This window comes from Ranitomeya variabilis, chromosome 1, assembly GCF_051348905.1.
Source record: "Ranitomeya variabilis isolate aRanVar5 chromosome 1, aRanVar5.hap1, whole genome shotgun sequence".
In the NCBI taxonomy this organism is placed as follows: domain Eukaryota; kingdom Metazoa; phylum Chordata; class Amphibia; order Anura; family Dendrobatidae; genus Ranitomeya; species Ranitomeya variabilis.
Genome location: NC_135232.1, coordinates 1,100,532,794 through 1,100,552,402, shown reverse-complemented (window position 1 = coordinate 1,100,552,402; position 19,609 = coordinate 1,100,532,794). Strand labels below are relative to the sequence as shown.

The 19,609-nt window shown below is 47.3% G+C and overlaps 1 protein-coding gene across 3 annotated transcripts in view; it reads left to right on the top strand.

Moving 5' to 3' along the window:
- Window positions 1-19,609, top strand: part of SORCS2 (sortilin related VPS10 domain containing receptor 2) — a 1,081,958-nt gene that overhangs the window by 978,654 nt on the left and 83,695 nt on the right. For all 3 annotated transcript variants that reach the window (XM_077280087.1, XM_077280089.1, XM_077280090.1), the window contains exons 15-17: window positions 1,485-1,605; window positions 3,913-4,046; window positions 5,399-5,524. In XM_077280087.1, coding sequence (XP_077136202.1) covers window positions 1,485-1,605; window positions 3,913-4,046; window positions 5,399-5,524 — 381 coding nt within the window. The remainder of the gene's footprint in view (window positions 1-1,484; window positions 1,606-3,912; window positions 4,047-5,398; window positions 5,525-19,609) is intronic.

Genomic DNA, 19,609 nt, shown 5'->3' with positions numbered 1-19,609 from the left:
GTCAAAACCGCTGCGGATCCGCAGCAATTCCGCAACGTGTGCACATAGCCTCAAAGAGGTTGTGCAGCCTTAGACTACAAGTCTGCTGTCACTCTATGTGACTGTAGACTTGAGAATCATCACATCATGCACACTGTGAGGATTCTGCGGTGCCAGCTGCGGGAGCGGGCTGTCATTTCACCGCAAGTTTGTGATTTGTATACTTCCGGCCACATTCCAACTAGTCGTGTCAGGCCTCGCTCAATTTACTTGTATTTACCAATTTACTAGTCAGCACATCATGGCATGTATGCAACTCACATACTTGAGGTCACGCGCCTATCCGCTCTGAACTGGAGAATCTTGACAGCGTGCACTGTGCGCACTATGAGTATTCACAAGTCTGTAGTCACATAGAGTGACTGCAGACTTGAACCTTACTCCTGGACAACCCCTTTAAATAAGTATGTATTAGTTATTATTAGCAGTAATATTAACAGTAATACTATTAATATTAAATAATGTTCCTCTTGTAGGTCCTCTAACTTTGAAAGCGACAAGATTCCCAACGTTGTGTTTGATGATTGCTATAATGCATCCATTCACACCACGCTTTTACTCTTCCCAGTGTACAATCTCTGCCTTCCTCAGGGGATCGGGTAATACCAAAATACATAAATAAGGTCAAGGTTTGGTCGGGTCATTTCAGCTTCACATGAAGAGTTTGGCTTAGAGCCGATCTGCCACCAGGTTTCTCAACACAAGCTGCATTATTAGCTACAGGTCAGACCTGACGAGGCTATTAAGCCCGGCAGCTCGGTTTCCATGCCTGGCTAACCTCAGCAAAATGTGTGAAGGTTTCTTGAGCTGTTCAGCTGCGGTGGCTTCTCAGGTGTGTTCTCATATATAGACTTGTAGTCCATAAAATCCATCAGGTGTAATGTTCAGCCCAACGTCAAGGAAATATACAGCTCTGTGATAAGCGATCCATACGCAAATTGTCTTTTCAGAGATGAATAGGACTAGAACTCTAGCGCCACCTATAGGAAGTAGCAATCCTAAAAGTCAATATCGACTCGCTAACGAGCCTTGTCACATTACTTACGATAGAAAACAAAATCTCATAGTATTGCCGGTTAAAAGTCTCCTCACCTTGGCATGTCAGGCTTGAGATGTCACTCTCCGCAAGGAGAAACGTTATCCCTTAAAGAGATCCATAGTAATGAATAGTGGTTAGCACTGTTGCTTTGCAGCGCTGGGGTCCTGGGTTCAAATCCCGCCAAGGACAACATCTTCAAGGAGTTTGTATGTTCTCCTCGTGTTTGTGTGGGTTTCCTCTAGGTTCTCCCGTTCCTCCCACACTCCAAAGACATACTGATAGGGAATCTAGATTGTGAGCCCAATGGGGACAGTGATGATGATGTCTGTAAAGTGCTGCGGAATATATAAGCACCGCTAATGAAAAATAAAAAATAACGAAAGCATAATGTATGTTTATTTCCTAGGGTCTTCGGACATATCAGTTACCGGTCAGATTGGGAGCTGGTAAAAGTTGATTTTAGACCTTCGTTCTTCAGAGAGTGCACTGAGGGGGATTACGATTCCTGGAATCTCTCGAATACACAGGTATTGTAAGATGATGGGCAAAATACACATACACAGGCACCGGGAAATCGAATCTCCACCTTTTATCATGCCATTTAAAGGTGAGCGAATCTACGAAAATTAATTACCGGTAGATTAGCTCCAGTTAAGAAGAAGATTCTTTTCAGTTCAAATCGATTGTGCCCCAAAAAGTTATATTAGGCTCTGAAGTTTCCCCAAACCTCAAACCATAATAAATAGTGGGCTGGAAAGGAGTTAAAAAAATAATAAAAGATTATTCTCACCAGTGCTAGGACTGCTCCTCACCGGTCCTGCAGCTGCAGGTCCCTGCCCAGTCGTCCAATCACTTCGGATCAGTCTATGGATCTTTCTTCTCTTTGGTCTTCAGTCTAGATCTTCAGACACAGACTAGACCCCACATAGTCACATGGGGTGTAACGCTCATAAATGACACCAATGATGTAGGCTGCACCCCACGTCACCAAGCGAGGCCTTCTCAGAGGCAGAAGATCCGAACCAAAAACAGAAGAGAAGACCTATCCAAAGACCGATCCAAAGTGAGTGGTAGACTGAGCAGGGAACTGCAGCAGCAAGGCAGGTGAGCATAAGCTTTTATTGTCTTTTTACTTCTTTCCCCACCTTAGTTCAGCATACGGACCCTCACCGATTAAAACCGTTACACGTCAAAAGTTTTTTGGCATGACGGTTACACTTTTAAAAGGACCTCCCAATAAAATGTACCTTTTAATTGTTTACTACGATTATAGACAAATTATAAAATATCACCTAAGTGTCAATACTTACAAATATATATCTGATAAAGCAAGAAATTACTTTAGAAACAGGCTGTATCAGTATAACATGATCCATCATTCGTAAGACTGGGAATTCTGTTAGCAAGGACTCTAGTGTGCAACTATCTCCCTTGAAGAACCTGAGAGCGAGAAACACGTCGGGAGGCACATGTTATTTGAGGGCTAGTTCACTGCAAGGGCCAGCTGCGGACTGTCCTTGTCTAGGGGTCTAGGGTCAACTCAGAACTCTGAGGGCAAGCTAGGGCCTCCTGCAAGCTCCACCTGGCTAATTAATGTACAAAGATGGATGTCTGGTGCTATGACTATTCCCTTTGGATCAAGACTTGGGTGAAACCGTTTCTAATGTATTTTCTTTCTATATAAGATATATTTGTAAGTATCGTATGGATTAAGTCATCTGTCAGATTCACATGATATACGTAAACTCAATTGCCGGTAATGCGGTGTTAAAGTGAATGACTGGTGGTCGTATTTGTTGTTTTTATCACTTATAGTACAAATCTCTGATCTTTTATCTCTGGTCATAGCTGTGGGCAGCGTGGGAACCGCGGCTGTGTGATCGGCGGTAATTATTTTACCGCCTATAAGAAGCTGTTTTTGCCGCGCTGTCAAGCACATGACAGCATGGCAAACAGTGGATGTCCTCCATTCTAGAGAATGGGGTCCAAGTTCGGGTCCAGGTACTATTCTGGTACCCAAACCCAAACTTTTTTTAACTGTTTGGCCGAACCCGCCAGACACGAACATCCAGGGGTCCGCTCATCTCTATTCAGTGCCGCTTTTTCGGTTTTATCAATCTCAGCTTACTTTCTGGAAACAAATCATTTGCCAGCTAACCGCGTGATCAGGCCAGTGATTGGATATGGCAGTCATATGGTTAGGCGCTAAGTGATCAGCTGCCCAGAAACAAGCTGGAACCGGTGGTGAACGAAGCACCAATCCTTGACCAACTAATTAGTTCATTATTTTTAAGCATTCCCCATCAATAGAAACACATTTAGATCTAACCCCTTTAAGTTCCTGTAGTAGTGCCTACAGGTAGTCAGAATTTGACTTAAGTCTTCTACATTTCATTACAACATGATTGTAGCCAGTCAGTGATAGACAGATCATGGATATCACTTCCCTCTCCCTCTAGTTCAGTATGTTAAATTCTAGAAAGTGTGAAAGCTGCTTATCTTGGATCACACCAGTCATTCTAATTTACTGCATGCTGTAAAACAAGATTGTAAAACCACTGCTTTAGAGTTTGTTAGTGCTGACACCTAGAGGCAAATGTGAAAAATGCTATATTTTCTATTTTATTTTTTATTATTTTTATTTATTGACAGACACCCAATACAATTCACATAAAATAAATTTTGATTTTAGCAGCCCTTTGACTAATAATTGCTAAGAGTCAACAAAAGGCAATGGTTTAATGAATTTTATGAAAATATGTAGAACTGTAGAACAATAAAAATGTTGGTGGTTCAGGACTGTATGCCAATAATTTATCTAATTTTACATACAGGGGGAGCATTGCATTATGGGTCAACGGAGGAGCTTCCGTATGAGAAAGACGTCATCATGGTGCATTAAGGGTAGAAGTTTCACCTCAGCCCTTACGTCAAGCATATGCCAGTGTGAGAGCACAGACTATGTGTGGTATGTATATTATATATATTTTTTATATTTATTAATATATGATACTAATATTGGTAATGATAATATGAGCAATAAAAAAATATGTCCATGCCAAAAGCTAAATTATCCTGACTTTCTAAATTGTACAGAGGGCTGTAGAGGGTGCAAAGGTATAGAGGTGCCCAAATGTTTCACTGCCAGATAACGAGACACCAATAGTATTAACATCACCAAAGGTGAGCGAATAAACTCTTAGAATACTGATCTTGCAGCTACACCAGTAGTCCATGCTTCCGAAAAGAAGCTCTAGAAACCATCTCCTACCTGTTGAAATCCCTGGCTTCTCTTTTAATTAGCTGACCTGGCACAATGTCAGCATTGTGGTATAATGCACGCCCAACATCACAACTGAGCCACGGATAGAAGAAAGTTTGCAGGGCTCCTGTTCAGAAGCCATGGACCACTGACCTAGCCCCTGGAATCGGGTCCTGCAAATCGATTTACTCATCTCTTAATAGCATATATTTAAAATCAAGGTCCAGCTTTGTAATAAACTAAGATCCCCACAATTTAGTCAGTAGGTCCTCACAAACTTCTAGTCTTCTCAAACATTTATACAAAATCACTGGAAGTGCTTGAGAAGAGTTTGACTGCATCTCCCCTGCAGACTCCAAGAACCCACCCATGAGCAAGCAAAGATTTGATGGGAATAGGAGGGGAATGAAGAGAGAGGAAATAGGAGTTGGAGCAGAGGCCAGTAAGTAGAGGTCAATAAGTCCTTACAGTATACCAGTCTTTTCAAACATTTATACAAGATCACTGGAACTACCAGAGAAGAGTGTGACTCTAACTCCACTGCAGATTCCAAGAACCCACCCATGAGGAATCAAAGATGGGAGGGGAATGAAGAAAGAGGGAACAGGAGTTGGAGGAGGGGCCAGTAAGTAGAGCTCAATAAGTCCTTGAAGTCTTCTCAAAAATGTATACAAGATTACTTGGACTATTTGAGAAGAGTATAATTTTACCTCCCCTGCAGATTCCAAGAACCCACCCATGAGGAAGCAAAGATGGGAGGCGAATAGGAGGGTAATAAAGAGAGTAAACAGGAGTTTGAGCAGAGACCAGTAAGTAGCTAAAGAAATAGGAATAAGAATATTTGGCGTCGCGGCAAAGCAACTGCCGTTTAGAAGTTCAGCAGATATAGTTAGATAATATGGCTATCTTACACTAAATTAGACCTCTTATAAATAGTTCTGTGAGTTTACACACTTCAGGTCATTTTTACTGTTTATATAAATAGAATCTATATCCTATGCAGAATGTGTATTTTATTGAATGAAATGTTGACACTCATACAAGCTCTTTACTTGCAGTGATTATGGATTTGAACAGGAGGTCACCCAAAAACAAACTAGCAGGTGTTTTGCCGATTTTTGGTTTAATCCGGAATCTCCACCTGAAGATTGCACAGTAGGACAAACCTACACAAGTACAACGGGGTAAGGGTTCGGAGTTCTATTGCAAGTTCTCCATCAGGTATTGTTTTCCGTAGTGACCCTGAAGAACTGAGAACTTCACCAAGGCCAAATCAAACAGATCGTGGTTTAATGAAAAATAAAATATTTATTGTGTATCATCCTCATCTACTGCCTGTAGATTAGTTAGCAGTGTGGTCAGATTGAACAAAGTAACACATGATTACAGGATCAGACTACACAAGGGGTTTGATTGTAGTCTGTTACCATGGAGATCCATTGAACGCATTAAAATGGTTGTAAAAGTGTACATGTTCTACAAGATATTTTCTCAGAGGGTTATGGGGAGTGAGTGAATAAATATATCTGTAACATAAAGTAGTAGTTTATCGTCCAACACAAGTAATCGTAATGTTCTTGGATATGCAGTCGTTAGTTCATTGATAGGGATCCGACTGCCAGCACCTCCATGACTACTTCTATCATTCAAAGGAGCTATGTTCCACAGGTGGTAGATTGGAGCCGACCCCTATTAATCATAAAATGAGGACATAGACTAGAAAAATGCCATAACATGATCACAATACTTCTTTAAAGGATACTCTTAACTGAATTTTTTTTAAATTTAACTTAGTACACCCTCTAATTCTTGCTGCTCCACTGATTCTGGAACAGTTTTCCTTTTTCGTTTGTGCCCCTACATTCCAAAGATATTCCTCCCACTAATAATGGAGAAAATTTTCCATTCAACTAACTGGGCGTGTACCATAGATCTTTAGCGATGTTTTTATTGGCCAGTGTCAATGGAGAAAAAGCAAACACCCTTAGAGAAGTTCTGTGGTACACGCCCATTTGGTAAAATTATTACCGGGGGGCATAACTTTGGAACAGAGGGGTACAGAAGAAAAATAAATACTATTCTAGAATCAGTGAAGCAGCAGCGATTGGAGGAGGCACTCTGTGTAGATTTAAACAATCCAGTGAAAAGTCGTCTTTAAATACGATTGTTGTATAAGCAAAGGAGTCAAATTTGTAATGGCCCTTTCTGGTTTATGAAGACCGGGACTGCTCTATCAGAATAGGATGGATGGCGGCATCGTTCTCAATGACTGGAAGCCTTCAAGCATGAAATTTAAAACACAGGCGCACAGTCCACCTCTACAACATAAAAGAAAGCAAAATGAAAAATAACCCTGATGGGAATAAAAAAAAGAAAAGCACAAGATATGAAGCAAAATGCACTGTACAAAGTCTTAGTACCCGAAGACCAGTTTGATAAATCATCATTGTGTCCTGATTTTCTCCAGCGCCTCTGTAATAAATGGATGGGATCAGATGTCAGATGTGAAGAATGACCTCTTGGATGTATTGAGCTCCTGATAGACCCACAAGCTCACCATGTCGACTGAGCGCGCCCACCGCTATTAATATCAAAGAAACTTGTGATAAATCTTACTGAAACCTCCAGATTTTTGTAAAACTTGATGCCAATGTGTAAAGCAGATCTGGCAACCCTCTATTCAATATATAAGGAAATGAGCATGTCACCTAATCATTTAATAGGATGTGTGCTTTCATTTTTAATTTTGGGAAGATATTTCGAAACTCAACATGAGCTGCCATCGTGAGCTGCATTAAGTAAAGCCCTCTACTGAGAAAAGGAGTCAGTGTCTCTCCTACAGTCAATGGCGCCAAGAGTTTGTAAGAAGGTGGCAACAAAACACTCAAATGCAGTGACAGGCACGGTGTAATGATATAGTCCCTCCAGGTTCAGTGCCACGCACAGTATAGTTATATAGTCTCCCCAGGTACAGTGCCAGGCAAAGTATAGTTATATAGTGTCATGATCCAGGCCGGGGTTTGTTTCTTGTCATTCTCTCTCCAGTCTGGTCATGTGGAGGTTAACCTTCTTTGCCTCGTTTTGGGTTTTGTCTGGCTATTTCAGCAGACCAATGTCAGTGATATTTCATGCTCCCAGGCTAGAGCAGCTGACCCCTTGATACCGTAATTTGTTTTCTGCCAATTTACTCTGTTCCCGTGACCTTCCTTCCCTGCCACCCCGCTTGTATTAGTGTTCGCTCCCTATTGTTCTTGGACCTTTAGGTATGTGTCCTGGCTTGTCTTCTGACCTGTTTGACTGTCTCTCTTCTCAGTTATCTCTGCTCCCGTCGTTAAGGGTGCTTCGGGAGTTCCATGACTCTGCTCTGAGTGGGCATCCTGGAATCTCGGCCACGCGTAAAAGCCATCACTAGGCTGTTTTGGTGGCCTTCGTTGGCTTCTGACGTCACTGGGTTTGTGTCCTCCTGCGAAACTTGTGCCCGCTCAAAAATCCCCCATAGCCGGCCGGGGAATTGGTGCCACTGCTAATTCCAGATAGACCGTGGACTCATCTGCCCATGGATTTTATCATCAATCTGTCCCCCTCTAATGGCAAAACCATGATCTGGGTGGTTGTTGATAGGTTCAGTAAACAGGCACATTTTGTACCATTGGCAGGTCTTCTTAATGCTGAGACTCTAGCCAAACTATTCATTGAGCATGTGGTCTGTTTGCATGGTGTGCCTGTCTGTGTGGTGTCTGATAGAGGGGTGCTATAGTGTCGAAATTCTGGAGGGCTTTTTATAAAAGGCTGGGTATCAGTCTGACCTTTATTATCCCGAGGCCAACGGTCAGACTGAAAGGAGCAATCAGTCTTTGGAGCAGATATTGCGGTGTCTAACCACGTCTAGACAGGATGATTGGTGCTCTTCGGTACCCATAGCAGAATTCGCTTTCAATAATTGTGTCAGTCCACTGGTAATTCCCCATTCTTTTGCAACTGTGGGTTTCACCCTCACTTTGGTGAGTTTTCCCGGCTGGATTTGGGGTGTCCAGGGGCTGATTCTGCCTTTCAGTGGTTGGGGGAGGTCTGGAGGGAGGTTCAGAGAAACATTGGGGAAGCTCAGGTCAAGTACAAATGTTTTGCGAATAAACAACATTCGGTGGGGCCGGCTTTCCAGGTGGGGATAAGTATTGGTTATCCACCAAGAATATAAGGTTAAGGATTCCTTCTGCTAAGTTGGGTCCCAAGTTTATTGGTCCTTATGAAATTTTAGAGGTGGTTAATCCTGTGGCTTTTCGCCTGCGCCTGCCTTCATCATTGCGGATCCCCAATGTGTTCCATAAGGTGCTTCTTAAGCCGTCGGTTTCTTCCTCAGGTGAGTCCTCCTCGCACCCGCCACCTGTTGTGGTGGATGGCCAGACAAAGTATGAGGTGGAACGGGTTGTGGATTCCCGTATGCTCTGCTGTTCTCTTCAGTATATGGTCCGTTGGAAGGGTTACGGTCCTGAGGACCGATCGTGGGTGAATGCGCGTTCGGTCCATGCGGATCCTGGTCTGGTTATGTGGGGTTTAACCTTCTTTGCCTCGTTTTGGGTTCTGTGTGGCTATTTAAGTCTGCTGGGCCTGCATACCAATGTCAGTGATAGTTCATGCTCCCAGGCTAGAGCAGCTGACCCCTTGATACTGTATTTTGTCCTCTGCCCGTTTACTCTGTTCCTGTGACCTTCCTTCCCTGCCTCCCCGTTTGTATTAGTGTTCGCTCCCTGTTCTTGGACCTTTAGGTATGTGACCTGGCTTGTCTTCTGACCTGCTTGACTTTCTCTCATCTCGATTATTTCTGCTCCTGTCTGGCTCTGGCTTCCGGCTTGTATTTGACCACGTGTGTTGCTGTGACCTCTGGTACTTCTGCTCTCGACTGTTTCTGACTCGGCCTGTCTGACTACTACCACTTGGTTTCGCCCTGTGCTGCTGCCCAGAGATGTAAATCTTGGTGTGTAATCTCTCTTCCCTCACAAGCATGCCCTGGTGGAGGTTGCACTATACTGCACTGCAGCAGCATTATATGTAGTCTCCCCAGGTACAGTGCCAGGCACAGTACATTGATATAATCTCCCCATGTACAGTGCCAGGCACAGTACAGTGATATAGTCTCCCCAGGTACAGTGCCAGACACAGTACAGTTATATAGTCTCCCCAGGTACAGTGTCAGGCACAGTACAGTGATGTAATCTCCCCAGGTACAGTGCCAGGCACAGTACAGTGATGTTATCTCCCCAGGTACAGTGCCAGGCACAGTACAGTGATGTAATCTCCCCAGGTACAGTGCCAGGCACAGTACATTGATATAATCTCCCCAGGTACAGTATCAGGCACAGTACAGTGATGTAATCTCCCCAGGTACAGTGCCAGGCACAGTACATTGATATAATCTCTCCAGGTACAGTGCCAGGCACAGTACAGTGATGTAATTGCAGCGCCCCAGAGTCCTGGTCGTTGCAGTACTGATGCTCCGCCGCTAAGGGGGCTATGGTACGTCTGATGGCACTGAAGGAGTTCACCTGACCAGGTATCACAGACACCAATACACTTCACAGTCTGGCCTCCAGGGGGAGTTAAGGGTGCTATGTATTAGGCCACTCCTCACAATCTGGTAAAACTGGGGGTTGGATAGGAAGTTAGAGAGAAGCTGACTGGGTTGGAACCAGGCAACATCCTGTGGCAGAGGGTGTTGCAGGGGAAGATTCAGGGGGGTCCCTGTCAGGGGTGGGATCCTGACAGAGGCCTAGCGAACTGAGAGAACGTTACGGGACCGCGCCTGCACCTGATCGCGGCGGTACCCTAAGAAAGGACAAGAAGCGAGGTTTATTGTGCTGAGTGAGAAACGAGATCAACGCAACAAGGAGAAACACCAGTAGGAGTCGTGCTGTAAGACGAGGCAACATCCTACTGAGGCGCGCAGCCGGTGGCCGGAACGCCGAGGAAGTATAGAGCTCCAGGCCTAACTTCAAACCTACGGCAGGACAGTCAGTTATAGGCGGGCTGTCTCACCCAAATCACCTAAGAAGACATAGGGGGCAACAACAGGAGAGGGGCGACACTAGGGTCCAGGAAGAGCTCCGAGCCTACCCGTCATACGGGTGCGTCCTAGCCATATCATCTGGGGGACGAAGAAGAACATCATAATCGAGTTGTGAGGGAACTTCAGAAACAGACACAACAGTTGTGGGGACTATCCCGTAAGCACAGCAGGGGAGGACCACAACACACAAGCGCTAGAAGGTAGGCACAGATTTCCACCTGCAAAGGGAACTCTGGAAGTGCCATCGGACCGGCCAGACTTGTGCAGCGCCCCAGAGTCCTGGTCGTTGCAGTACTGATGCTCCGCCGCTAAGGGGGGCTATGGTACGTCTGATGGCACTGAAAGAGTTCATCTGACCAGGTATCACAGACACCAATACACTTCACAGTCTGGCCTCCAGGGGGAGCTAAGGGTTCTATGTATTAGGCCACTCCTCACAATCTGGTAAAACTGGGGGTTAGGCAGGAAGATAGTTCAGAAAGCTGACTGGGTTGGAACCAGGCAACACCTTGTGGCAGAGGGTGTTGTAGGGGAAGATTCAGAGGGGTCCCTGTCAGGGGTGGGATCCTGACAGGCCTAGCAACCAGAGAGAACGTTACGGGACCGCGCCTGCACGATATAGCGGCGGTACCCCAAGAAAGGACAAGAAGCGAGGTTTATTGTGCTGAGTGAGAAACGAGATCAACGCAACAAGGAGAATACCAGTAGGAGTCGTGCTGTAAGACGAGGCAACATCCTACTGAGGCGCGTAACCGGTGGCCGGAACGCCGAGGAAGTATAGAGCTCCAGGCCAAACTTCAAACCTACGGCAGGACAGTCAGTTATAGGCGGGCTGTCTCACCCAGACCCAGGAAGACACAGGGGGGTAACAACAGGAGTGGGGCAACGCTAGAGTCCCGGAAGAGCTCCGAGCCTCCCCGTCATACGGGTGCGTCCTAACCATAAGATCTGGGGGACGTGGAAGAACATCAGAATCGAGTTGTGAGGGAACACGAGAAACAGACACAACAGTTGTGAGGACTATCCCGTGGTGCTTAGCAGGGAAGGACTACAACACACAAGCACTAGAAGGTAGGCACAGATTTCCACCTGCAAAGGGAGCTCTGGATGTGCCATCGGACCGGCCAGGCTTGCGCAGCCCGGTTAACCGTATTCCGGACTGAGGATCCTGAAGCCTTCAGTAAAGAGGTAAAGAGACTGCAACCTGGTGTCCTCGTTATTTACTGCAACCTGCACCGCACCACTACAACATCACCACCATCACGCACACCTATCATTGTACGCCCCTCAGCAGGGTCACGGACCGGGTCTAGCCACCGTGACAACCCCAGAACAGAGACTCAGAGGCCCGGTACCGGGTACCCCTCGGCCCTGCGACAGTGGGGGCGCTACACTTGCGCAGCCTGGTTAACCATATTCCGGACTGAGGATCCTGAAGCCTTCAGTAAAGAGGTAAAGAGACTGCAACCTGGTGTCCTCGTTATTTACTGCGACCTGCACCACATCATAACATCATCACCATACCTTCACCCTCATTGTATGCCCCTCAGCAGGGTCACGGACCGGGTCTAGCCACCGTGACAACCCCAGAGCAGAGACTCAGAGGCCCGGTACCGGGTACCCCTCGGCCCTGCGGCAGTGGGGGCGCTACATAATCACCCCAGGTACATTGCCAGGCACAGTACAGTGATGTAATCTCCCCAGGTACAGTGCCTGGCACAGTACAGTGATGTAATCTCCCCAGGTACAGTGCCAGGCACACTACATTGATATAGTCTCCCCAGGTACAGTGCCAGGCACAGTACAGTGATGTAATCTCCCCAGGTACAGTGCCAGGCACAGTACATTGATATAATCTCTCCAGGTACAGTGCCAGGCACAGTACAGTGATGTAATCTCCCCAGGTATATTGCCAGGCACAGTACAGTGATGTAATCTCCCCAGGTACAGTGTCAGGCACAGTACAGTGATGTAATCTCCCCAGGTACAGTGCCAGGCACAGTACATTGATATAATCTCCCCAGGTACAGTGCCAGGCACAGTACAGTGATGTAATCTCCCCAGGTACAGTGCCAGGCACAGTACATTGATATAATCTCTCCAGGTACAGTGCCAGGCACAGTACAGTGATGTAATCTCCCCAGGTACAGTGCCAGGCACAGTACAGTTATATAATCTCCCCAGGTACAGTACCATACACAGTACAGTGATGTAATCTCCCCAGGTATAGTGCCAGGCACAGTACAGTTATATAATCTCCCCAGGTACAGTGCCAGGCACAGTACAGTAATATAATCTCCCCAGGTACAGTGCCAGGCACAGTACAGTGATGTAATCTCCCCAGGTACAGTGCCAGGCACAGTACAGTTATATAATCTCCCCAGGTACAGTACCATACACAGTACAGTGATGTAATCTCCCCAGGTATAGTGCCAGGCACAGTACAGTGATGTAATCTCCCCAGGTACAGTGCCAGGCACAGTACAGTGATGTAATCTCCCCAGGTACAGTGCCAGGCACAGTACAGTGGTGTAATCTCCCCAGGTACAGTGCCAGGCACAGTACAGTGATGTAATCTCCCCAGGTACAGTGCCAGGCACAGTACAGTGATGTAATCTCCCCAGGTACAGTGCCAGGCACAGTACAGTGATGTAATCTCCCCAGGTACAGTGCCAGGCACAGTTCAGTGATGTAATCTCCCCAGGTACCGTGCCAGACACAGTTCAGTGATGTAATCTCCCCAGGTATAGTGCCAGGCACAGTACAGTGATGTAATCTCCCCAGGTACAGTGCCAGGCACAGTACAGTGATGTAATCTCCCCAGGTACAGTGCCAGGCACAGTACAGTGGTGTAATCTCCCCAGGTACAGTGCCAGGCACAGTACAGTGATGTAATCTCCCCAGGTACAGTGCCAGGCACAGTACAGTGATGTAATCTCCCCAGGTACAGTGCCAGGCACAGTACAGTGATGTAATCTCCCCAGGTACAGTGCCAGGCACAGTTCAGTGATGTAATCTCCCCAGGTACAGTGCCAGACACAGTTCAGTGATGTAATCTCCCCAGGTACAGTGCCAGGCACAGTACAGTGGTGTAATCTCCCCAGGTACAGTGCCAGGCACAGTACAGTTATATAATCTCCCCAGGTACAGTGCCAGGCACAGTACAGTGGTGTAATCTCCCCAGGTACAGTGCCAGGCACAGTACAGTGATGTAATCTCCCCAGGTACAGTGCCAGACACAGTTCAGTGATGTAATCTCCCCAGGTACAGTGCCAGGCACAGTACAGTGGTGTAATCTCCCCAGGTACAGTGCCAGGCACAGTACAGTTATATAATCTCCCCAGGTACAGTGCCAGGCACAGTACAGTGGTGTAATCTCCCCAGGTACAGTGCCAGGCACAGTACAGTGATGTAATCTCCCCAGGTACAGTGCCAGGCACAGTACAGTGATATAATCTCCCCAGGTACAGTGCCAGGCACAGTACAGTGGTGTAATCTCCCCAGGTACAGTGCCAGGCACAGTACAGTGATGTAATCTCCCCAGGTACAGTGCCAGGCACAGTACAGTGATGTAATCTCCCCAGGTACAGTGCCAGGCACAGTACAGTGATATAATCTCCCCAGGTACAGTGCCAGGCACAGTACAGTGATGTAATCTCCCCAGGTACAGTGCCAGGCACAGTTCAGTGATGTAATCTCCCCAGGTACAGTGCCAGACACAGTTCAGTGATGTAATCTCCCCAGGTACAGTGCCAGGCACAGTACAGTGGTGTAATCTCCCCAGGTACAGTGCCAGGCACAGTACAGTGATGTAATCTCCCCAGGTACAGTGCCAGGCACAGTACAGTGATGTAATCTCCCCAGGTATAGTGCCAGGCACAGTTCAGTGATGTAATCTCCCCAGGTACAGTGCCAGACACAGTTCAGTGATGTAATCTCCCCAGGTACAGTGCCAGGCACAGTACAGTGGTGTAATCTCCCCAGGTACAGTGCCAGGCACAGTACAGTTATATAATCTCCCCAGGTACAGTGCCAGGCACAGTACAGTGGTGTAATCTCTCCAGGTACAGTGCCAGGCACAGTACAGTTATATAATCTCCCCAGGTACAGTGCCAGGCACAGTACAGTGGTGTAATCTCCCCAGGTACAGTGCCAGGCACAGTACACTGATATTGTCTCCCCAGATACAGTGCCAGACACAGTGAACTGGAAATAATCTAGTAAGTAAAAATGTTACAACTGTTTAAACTAAACCAATTTTTGTTTAAAAAAAACAAACCTAAATGGTTTCTGGTCCAGAAGGGCTAAAATATTTGGATCTGATAAATATTGGACATATGCAGACCCTCCAGTAGCTGGATCGATGTGTAGCTTTGACATTTAGAAATGTTGCCATTCTTCCCCAGTTTGCCGTCCCTCATTTTGATTCATCCGGCATCAACCGCGCGATTAATTAAATTCACTGTTAGTGTTCTCCAACCGAGCCGGCGTCCATGAAATTCTTAGAGCATACGAGCCAATGAAGAGGAAAGCACATCTTCCATTGGAATAAACAACCCGACCCTTGGAAAAATAATTGCCTACTTTACATTTTAGACCCATCCAATTTAAAAAGGATTTTGGTTTACTGCAAACATGAGACTGTTTAGCAAAGCGCAACCCGTGAATGGGCTATCTCCCCTTCATCTAGAAGGATACTGTGTTTCTTGTGTGGCACGACAGCCTTTGTCGGGCTCTCGCGCACATTGTGCCGTTCTGCCACTGGACCATTTGTGGTTGTTATGTAGGATTACGAGACTTGGAAGCCTCATTTACAGTGTTGGCCTTTCCAGGGAGTTAATGCAGAACAGAAGAAGCCATTCTGTGACACAACACATGTGCTAAATTATTTATGAGAGTCGTTATGTAGAAAAGAGTAACGAGCATTAGAAAGGCGACGGCGCTGGAGAAAAATCTTTTATGTGATGTTTAGCTGTTTCTGCACCTTCTAATAGTTAAACCCTATGGAGCGCCCCCAGACGCAGGGCGGCGGGGTACTCGGTACCGGGCCTCTCTGTCTCGGTCCTGCGGTTGTCACGGTGGCTAGACCCGGTCCGTGACCCTGCTAAGGGGCGTTCAATGAAAGGTGTGATGGTGGTGCGTGGTGCAAGTCGCGATGAATAACGAGGACACAGGGTTGCAGTCTCTTTACCTCTTTACTGAAGGCTTCAGGATCCGCAATCCAGAGCACTGCTAACAGGGCTGACTGAGACCGGAAGGTCCGAAGGCACATCCAGAGTTCCCTTTGCAGGTGGAAATCAGTGCCTACCTTCTAGCGCCTGTGTGTTATAGTACCTCCCTGCTGAGCACCACGGGATAGTCCTCACAACTGTTGTGTCTTGTCTGATGTTCTTTCTCTCTCCGTCCCCCAGATGATATGGCTAGGACGCACCCGTATGACGGGGTAGGCCTGGAGTTATTCTGGGACCCTAGAGACGCCCCTCTCCCACAATTGCCTCTGTTGTCCTTGTTAGGTGTAAAAGGGTGAGACAACCAACCTGAAGTTAACTGTCCTGCCGTAGTTCGAAGTAATGCGTAGAGTCTGTTACTTCCTCGGTGCCCCAGCCACCGGCTATGTGCCTCAGTAGGATGTTGCCACGATCTCGGGGCACGACTCCTACTGGTTCTATTCTCCTTTGTACTGTGATCTTGCTTCTCACTTCTCCACAATAAACCTCGCTTCGTGTCCTTTCTAAGAAGCCTGCCGCTATATCACTCAAGCACGGCTCCGTAACCATCTGTCCTTTTCGCTAGGCAGCTGTCAGGATCCCACCCCTGACAGGTCCTCTCCCGAACTCTCCCGGGCTGCTTTCTCCCTAACTTCCTGTCCAACCCCCAGTTTTACCAGAGCGTGAGGAGTGGCCTACTAGATAGAACCACTCCCCCTGGTGGCCGGAGTATGAAGAGTAGTGTGTGTGTGATACCTGGTCAGGTGAACTCCTTTAGTGCAATCAGACGTAACATCAATCCCCTTAGTGGCAGAGCGACATTACTGCAACGACCAGGACTCTGGGGCGCTACACTCCCCCCCCGGTTAAATCCAGTACTCCCGGACTGGGAAAATAACAATACATGTTAGCAGAAAACACATAAAATTTTGAAATACCATAAACAATTAAACACTATGATCAAGTAAATATAACAGTTCTTCCCTTTATGGGAGGTGAGAACACTTTAACGTTGCGAAAGTTTCGGTCATGCACAGTTCATGACTCCCAGTTCAGTGGGTGCAAACTTAAAACAGCAGGGATCCCGGGTAAACAAAGGGATCCCTTTTGAAAGTTTTGGAGCAATTCACAGTCCATTACTCCATTGTCCATTGTTTTAAACTTGTAACAAAGATATTTACACAAACACTTTTAACCAAATAACAGCTATCATTAGTATCTCCAAGTTTTGTAGCGAAGTGGAGTTTGATTCCTGGTGCTGCGTGTAGACCTCCGCAGCGCAGGGGTTGCTATTGACTTAACAGGGTCCGCTATACCTGCTATCGCTGGTGTAGTGCACTGTCTTCTAGCTACACTTCTAGTGAGTCTGGGTAGCACTGGCAGGCTGGAGCTCTCAGGGCCGCTTTGACCACCGGTTGGCATGGCAGATTCACCGATAGCAGAGGGAGGATTTGCCGGTTCAGCGGTTGGCATGGCATCCTCCGGTGGGGTTCGCTGTGGTTGCGGGTCCGGGTGACCTGGCTCCACATTTAGTTCTGGCAGTGTCAGTTGACGAAACGTTAGGACAGGTACCACAATGGCCTGGTTTATTTGAGTTCAAGACTGGGGAAAATCGCCAAGAACAGTGTGTATCATCTTCTCCTCTTCCATGGGCGGAGACATCCCGGGGTCTGTTGCCCCATCTCTCAGCTTATCAGGGCATATCTTAAGGTGGTCTCTGGATATTGCCGTTGAGGTTTCTCCTCCATCTTTGCTGATGAGACAGACCTTTGTATTGTCGAAATCAGATGGCAGGATGGTATATGGTTCCGCTTCCCATTGATCATCGAGCTTGTGTAGTCTCCGCTTCCGTTTGAGTACCTGCTCCCCGGGTGACAAGGGAGTCGCCGGAGCATGCTGGTTGTAATCCCTTTCTTGTTTTTGTCGGGCTTGGGCGAGACTTCTTTCCACACACTCTTGTACCTTGTGGTACCTTTGCTGCCTCTCTGTATCCCAGTCCGCATCTGGCGAGATATCTTCGGGGGTCAGGACCCCCATGTCCAGATCCACAGGTAACTTGCTAGACCTTCCTCGCATCAGGTACGCTGGAGTGCAGTTGGTGGAGTTCACCGGGATGTGGTTATACATATCCACCAAGTCTGGTAACTTTGTGGGCCACAAGTTCCGTTCCTCCACAGGTAAGGTCTTCAGCAAGTCGATCACCACCTGGTTCATCTTCTCGCACATCCCGTAGGTTTGTGGATGGTATGGCGTGATTCTGATCTTCTTTCATCCATACAGATTGCAGAACTCCTGAAACACTTCCGCTTCAAATGCTGGCCCCTGATCGGTCAGTACCTTCTCCGGATACCCATGGGGTCAACAGAAGTACTGCTGGAAGGTTTTGGCGGCCGTTCTAGCCGTTAGGTCTTTGACCGGAACGACTACCAGGAATCTGGAGTAGTGGTCCACGATGGTGAGAGCGTAGATATAGCCTGACTGGCTGGGTGTCAGCTTCACGTGATCCAACGCGACCAGTTTGAGCGGCCGTTTGGTGATGATGGGCTGCAAGGGAGCCCGCTGGCTGTCACGATCCTTCCGGCCACAATCTCGGCACCACTTCTCGATGGCTCTCTTCATACCAATCCAGTAGAACCTCCCTCGGAGCAGCCTCTCCAGCTTCCTCCACCCGAAGTGTCCTGCCCCATCGTGGTACGCTCCCAGGACCATTGGCACATCTTGTCTTGGGACCACGATCTGCCATACCAATTCATGAGTGCGTGGGTCAATGCTCCTCCGGCACAGCTTACCATCGTGAATAAACAGTCTGCCCCTCTCCTTCCACAATTGTAATGCCTCTGGTGGATCATCCGGGCCGGGATGCAAACCTGCCTGCGTCAGGAGCTCTATCACCCGACGGACCGCAGGGTCACCATCCTGGTTCTCTGCCCACCCGTGATGGGGCAGGGGATTCAACTGGGCACCCCGCTTATTCTTGCGCCTGTTCTCCACCTGATGGGAGCACTGGGTGGCCTTGGGGCGATGGAAAGCGGGCAGCTCTACCTCTTCAAATGCTTCTGGATCTTCCTCCGTTTCGGGCAAGTGGGGCATTCGGGACAATGCATCGGCATTCGCATTCTTGTGCCCTGCCCGGTACTTGATGGTGAAGTCGTAATTGGACAACAGGGCCATCCACCGCTGCTCCAAGGCACCGAATTTCGCTGTGTCCAAATGCGTTAGCGGATTATTATCCGTGAAGACGGTGAATTTTGCTGAGGCCAGGTAGTGTTTGAACCTCTCCGTCATGGCCCAGACAACGGCAAGGAACTCCAGCTTAAAGGAACTGTAGTTGTCAGGGTTCCTTTCAGTGGGGCGAAGCTTCCTACTGGCATAAGCGATTACTCTTTCCTTGCCTTTCAGGACCTGGGACAGCATGGCTCCTGTTATGATCCGGTGACCTTGGAGCCGCATGAAACTTTCTCTGGAGTAGGTGGAAACTATACTGACCGCAGATCCTGAACTAACACCGCAACTAGAAGTAGCCGTGGGGTGTGCCTAACAAATCCTAGACACCTCCACACAGCCGGAGGACTAAATACCCCTATAGATGGAAATAGGAATACTACCTTGCCTCAGAGCAGAACCCCAAAGGATAGGCAGCCCCCACGAATATTGACTGTGAGTAGGAGAAGAAAAGACACACGCAGGCAGAAAACAAGATTTAGCAAAAGAGTCCACTCTAGCTAAATAGGAAAGGATAGGACAGAATACTAGGCGGTCAGTATTAAAACCCTTCAAAAAATATCCACAGCAGATAATACAAAAAATTCCACAATCTAACTAAAGACGTGGAATGAATATCTGCAACCCCAGAGAATCCAACAAGACTGAGAAAATACTGACACAATCTAAGCTGGACAAGAAAACACAAAAGAATAGCACTGAATCATGAAGCACACAGCATGTGTGCCACAGAAAAAAAAACCAGACACTTATCTTTGCTGATTTGGCAGAAAGGCAGG